The sequence below is a fragment of the Phaseolus vulgaris genome, chromosome 11, assembly GCF_000499845.2.
Source record: "Phaseolus vulgaris cultivar G19833 chromosome 11, P. vulgaris v2.0, whole genome shotgun sequence".
NCBI classification, from domain to species: Eukaryota; Viridiplantae; Streptophyta; class Magnoliopsida; order Fabales; family Fabaceae; genus Phaseolus; species Phaseolus vulgaris.
The window spans coordinates 45,798,125-45,803,854 of NC_023749.2; the positions used below are offsets into that span (position 1 = coordinate 45,798,125).

The following is a 5,730-nucleotide window of genomic DNA, read 5'->3' on the forward strand; positions in this document are numbered from 1 at the left end:
GTTCTTTAATGATGAATGTGATTGCCTGTGATGCAACCCTACATGGATGAAACCTTAAAAAAACAAGTAATAAAGAAATTATTAGATAATAAATTGATAAAAGAAATAATGTGAAAGATTTTATTTATGGTCATTACTTACCCATGACCATAAGGTGAAATCATAGGAAGAGCATGACCAAGAGTGTCATCCTCAATGTTTGATTATGCATCACCTCTATCAGGATAACTCTGTGCACCTTCCCCAATAGCACAATCATTGATTCTAGAAGGCATTGATAGCGGTGAGGGTGTTGATAATGGTGTAACCCTTGGCAATGGTGATGGTACTGATGATGTTGAGGGTTCTGTATCTGATGGAAAAGGCACTGATGCCACAACTGGGGTTGGGGAAGATGTGGTGGGAGAAATGTCTCTTATTGATTGAGAGGGTATGCTTGCAGTCCTAGGACATGGGAAAGATGCAGCTGTAGGTACAACATTTTTTGAGATAGGTGTGTGACTTGGGGTAGGAGAAGATGTATGTGAAGGAGTTGGGGATGAGGAAGGTACATGTGCAATAGGTGCATTTGGTGGGGGTGAGATATTTACTTTAAGCACATATCGTGGCCTTTTACTCTTCATTACCCTTTTCCCCTTATTTTGAGTAGATAAGTAAGGTTTTGGTTGGTCACATCCTCCTGAAGACATCTCTAACAAAAAAAAATTATATTATCAATTATAAATGAAAGGAACATACTGCAATTAAAAACACACAACATAATAAAAATTTCATTCACAAAATAATCATTATGTTATTACATAAACAATAAAATAACAACACTAACAATCACATAATGTAATCATAACACATAATTCAATTATCATCAAATTCATGTTCTTAATTGTCTTCTTCTGAATCATTTCGTCCAAGTTGCCCATCTTCACTATCCTCTCTAGTATAATCATCTTTAGTGTCCCCATTTTCACTACCTTCAAACTCCTCTTCATTGTCCTCTTCTTGAAAATCTTGAAATTCATTATCTTCTTCCACTTCTTCAACATGAACCTATGAATGTTGGAATCCCGAAATACCTTCAACTTTAATTACTTCATTTACATGTGACATTTCATCTATTTGGTAAGGAACATCATCTTCCATATCAAGAGATTCAATGTGACCTCTAGGCTTTGTTTTAATTGCAACACACCAACTTTTTTTGTCCTTTCTTGATGTTGGATAGGGGACATAATATACTTGTCTTACATTATGTGCAATGATAAATGGATCAAAGGGTAAATACCTTTTCTCCATGTGAATGTTCATAATTCCATATTTAGGATCCACTATTGTACCTTTATGTGATGGATCAAACCACTGACAATAAAATACCACCACTTTCTTCGGGGAGCTCGAAGAATTGTACTCTAGCTCATATATGTGTTCAATGATTCCATAGAAATCATCATGGCCTCCTTCCGTGAGCCCCTTTACATAAACACCACTGTTTATTGTTTTTTTCCCCTTGCTCCATGCATGAATGTGAAATTTGTACCCATTGACGAAGTAAGTGTGCCATTCATTAGCACATGTGAAAGGGCCATATGACAATTCCCTTAAGTGTATGTTTCTTACATTTAAAGGCTCACTTGTAACCTACAAAGGCAAGAGATACTGACTTATTTATATTTTTTTAGGTTATATAACACATAACTTAATCACATTGAGTTTGATCATACCTGACCCGTAAACCATTCAGGGAAATGTGCATGTATATCATTTGATGCATTTGATGAGCTTATTTGTTTAGATTGCAAGAATGAACTGTGAAACATATTAACACAATCAAGAATGGTTTATTTAGAGGATTAGTTTTGTAAAAAATTGAAGCCAATTATTTGATATACTCACTCGAGGTATGGTTTGACTTCGTTGCAATTGATCAAAATATGAACATGGACAGAGTTCCATTCTTTATGGTTGAACCAATGGATTAATTTTTTTCCTGAAGAACGACCAGGCTGGTTAAAGATGGATAACATTGATGGAAAACTTTCAATTCCACGAGGTATTTCATTTCTACGATTTCGTGGTGACAAACATGAAGTTCTTGAAATAGTGGGAACAAAAGTGAATTGTTTCTCGGTGCAAGTAAGATGCAAAAATTGATCCTTCAACTTGAGCCTTATTTTCCACTGAGCGTTTAGAATCACCCATAAACCTATAATTAAGTAAATTGGAGATGGATTTAAACAAATAAATGAAGTATTTTGACATAATAACAATAATATTTTTCATACCTTTCAAATGGACACATCCATCTATATTGAACTGGTCCACCAAGTCTTGCTTCATTTGCAAGATGAATTGGAAGGTGTTCCATTGAATCAAAGAATGCATGGGGGAATACTCTCTCCAACTTGCAAAGAATCATTGAAATATTTTCTTCCATTCTAACCAAGTCATGATCCTTCATTGTTGCCGAGCACAAATCTTTGAAGAAATGGCTAACTTCGATAAGTGGATTCAAAACATGCACTGGTAATGAATGCAATGCAATAGGAAGTAAACACTCCATGAATATATGCCAATCATGACTTTTCATCCCAAGCATTTTCCCTTTGTCTACATCCACACATCTTGCCAAATTTGAAGAATAACCATCAGGCATACGAAGTTCTTTTATCCATTGATAAACTAACTTTGATTCCCTTGTAGTTAAATTGTAATTTGCTTTTGGTTTTAGAATCTTCCCATTAGCTTGCAACTTTAACTCCAAATCAGGTCTCCTATAATGCAATGTTAGGTCTTTTCTTGCCTTATCATTGTCCTTTGTTTTACCTTTTACATCCATGACGATGTTAAATATATTGTCGAAGAAATTTTTCTCTATATGCATAACATCAAGATTGTGTCTCAATAAATTATCTTTCCAATATGGAAGATCCCAAAAGATACTTCTTTTTGTCCAATTATGCCACTCTCCATAACCTGGTAATTTGGACATGTGAGGCTCATCTATGACTGTTGGTAGATTCCTTTTCAGATGTCAACATAGGTGGTGGTCCACCCATTTCAACTTTGTCCTTTTTGAAAGCCTTTTTATTCCTCCTAAATGTATGATCATTAGGCAAGAACCTACGGTGTGAGTCAAACCAACTATTTTTTTTCCATGTTCTAATCTAACGGCCTTTGCGTGCTCCATGCAATATGGGCAAGCCAATTTACCTTGAGTCCCCCAACCAGACAACATGCCATATGCAGGGAAGTCATTAATTGTCCACATTAGACTTGCTCGCATCATAAAGTTTTGCTTCCTTGAAATATCGTATGTTTGAACACCACTCCACAATTTTTTAAGATCATCGATAAGTGGTTCTAAATAAACATCGATACGAGCCTTGGGATTATGTGGACCGAGAATGAGACAAATAAAAAACATATAGGGTTTAGACATACACATTTCAGGAGGAAGATTATATGGGGTGACAATTACTAGCCAACAAGAGTAAGGTTTTGCAGATGCTTGAATATATGGATTAAATCCATCAGAGCATAAACCAAGTCGTATATTACGTGGCTCAACAGCAAATTCAGGATTTAATTAATCAAAATGTTTCCAAGCTTCACCATTTGAGGGATGTCGTAGCACACCCGAAGGCCTTCTATTATCATAGTGCCATGTCATTTGTCCTGCAGTTTGCATGGATGCAAACAGTCTTTGTAATCTTGGAATTATAGGAAAATAGAACATTCTTTTTAGAGAAATTGGTTTTCTTTTACTTGTTCCAACTTTTGGGTCGTGATACCGTGCATGATGACAAAATATACATTGTAATAGTTGTCCATCATTTTTCCCATATTCATTGTCATAAAAAAGCATACAACCTTTTACACAACAATCTATCCTCTTAGCCTTCAACCCCAACATTGACACTAACCTCTTAGCATCATAATAACTTTTTGGAAAACCCTCTTTTATTGGTGTAGCATCCGACAACATTGTTGTGATAAAATCTAAGCATTGGTTGGGAACATTCCAATTAGACTTGCAAGCTAACAATTTCATACACATTGATAATTTAGAATCTACAGCCCCTTCAAACAATGGCTCATTAGCCTATAACAACAGATCATAAAATCTCTGAGCTTCTTCATTGGGAGGCTCCTCTCTGTTATTAAAATTAGATGGTTCAAATCTCTTATGTTGCCCAAGAGCATCATACACCATGTCTTGCATTGCTACAAATTGTTCACTTTCATCCACATGTACATCACTACTTGAAACACGAACTTCATCGTGATTGTCATTAACATGTGGCACTTGTTCACCATGATGAATCCAAATATAATAATCATACATGAAACCGTTTTTATAGAGGTGAAGCTTGACCATTTCAATTGGAAAAATCTTTTTACATTCACATTTATTGCATGGACATCTAAGCTTCCTTTCACTCAAATAAGATTGTTGTTGACAAGCTTTAATGACAAACTCTTCAACCCCATTCACAAAACTTTATTTTAAACCCCTTCTGCCAATATAGCATCTATCGTACATCCAACTACGATTTACATGAAACCATTCCATGTTCTGAAGCAATGACAACTAAAGATTGAAGTTGCCACAAAGATGCTTTTAGCCCTTTAATGTATTAAAAAAGAGTATTATAAATTATTTAACATTTGTATTTAAGCTGAACTAGCAAGTAATGTAAAAATCAATTGTGTTAAAAAATGTTGGCTTGTATCTTGTTCAGAGTTATATCTATGAACAAAGCATCTCTTAAACCAATATAAAGATATCTCTTAATAATAAAGAGTTTCCTAAATTATTGCATTATATGACAACATCAATTACTTATATAAGTTCTATGCAGGACATCAGTCACTTCCTAATCTACTTTTCTCCATTATGATATAAACAAACAATTATCATAAATTATAGGTCCAAACAATTATCATAAACTACAGGTCGGTCTATGTAGTATGTAATTTCAATTAGTACCATTTACAAAACAAAAAAAAAAAAAAACAAAAAATAAAGCAAATTTTGGACCGACTTATTCTACTAAGAGAGGTTCAACATGTAACCAATTAGTGAAAATAATGTAGATCCTAATAAATTGCAATGGATACGCATATGAGTATACTTATTTAATCTATTTCAGAAAGACTTACCTCTTTTTCAACTGATATGATAAAAATCCTTAACTGTTTAAAACCTTCAAAGCAACATCCTGCAATTTTAAAAGTTCAGTCAAAATTATAATACAAAAATATTAGTTTGTTTTGAAAATATTTACTCAAGATAATATCTACTAAAAGAAGTTGAGAAAGAAAAATAGATAAATGATATCCCAACAATCAACAACCTAAGAGAATAGGTACTTAACTGCATTACCCAAAATACAAAAAAGAAAAATCTCTTTATCAATAATTGTATACTGTCAAATTGTAATGTATATTGTAATGTATAGTAAATTAATTCTAAAAAATTTCCTTATTTGCTCTTAATTATGCTTATAATGATTTTATAGCAAATATTTATAGGAATTTTATACCACAAATATAAACTTTGTTTGATTTACTATCTTTACAAAATTCGTTTCAAGTGATTATTAACAGTTTTTTTTATCTAAGAAATTCATTTTTGGTTTCTAAATTTTTAAATAGCCATCACAATATTGTAGGAAAAAATAGGGTATATTCAAAATTTACAAAATAAAATCACAAAGATGGAGTTTAGAA

The 5,730-nt window shown here is 33.2% G+C and overlaps 1 protein-coding gene across 1 annotated transcript; it reads right to left on the reverse strand.

Annotated features, from left to right (window-relative positions):
* Positions 1–203: 203 nt before the first annotated feature.
* On the reverse strand, positions 204–689 carry LOC137808641 (uncharacterized). The gene has a single exon (XM_068609866.1). The coding sequence runs from the start codon at positions 687–689 to the stop codon at positions 204–206; it is 486 nt and encodes a 161-aa protein (XP_068465967.1).
* Positions 690–5,730: the final 5,041 nt, after the last annotated feature.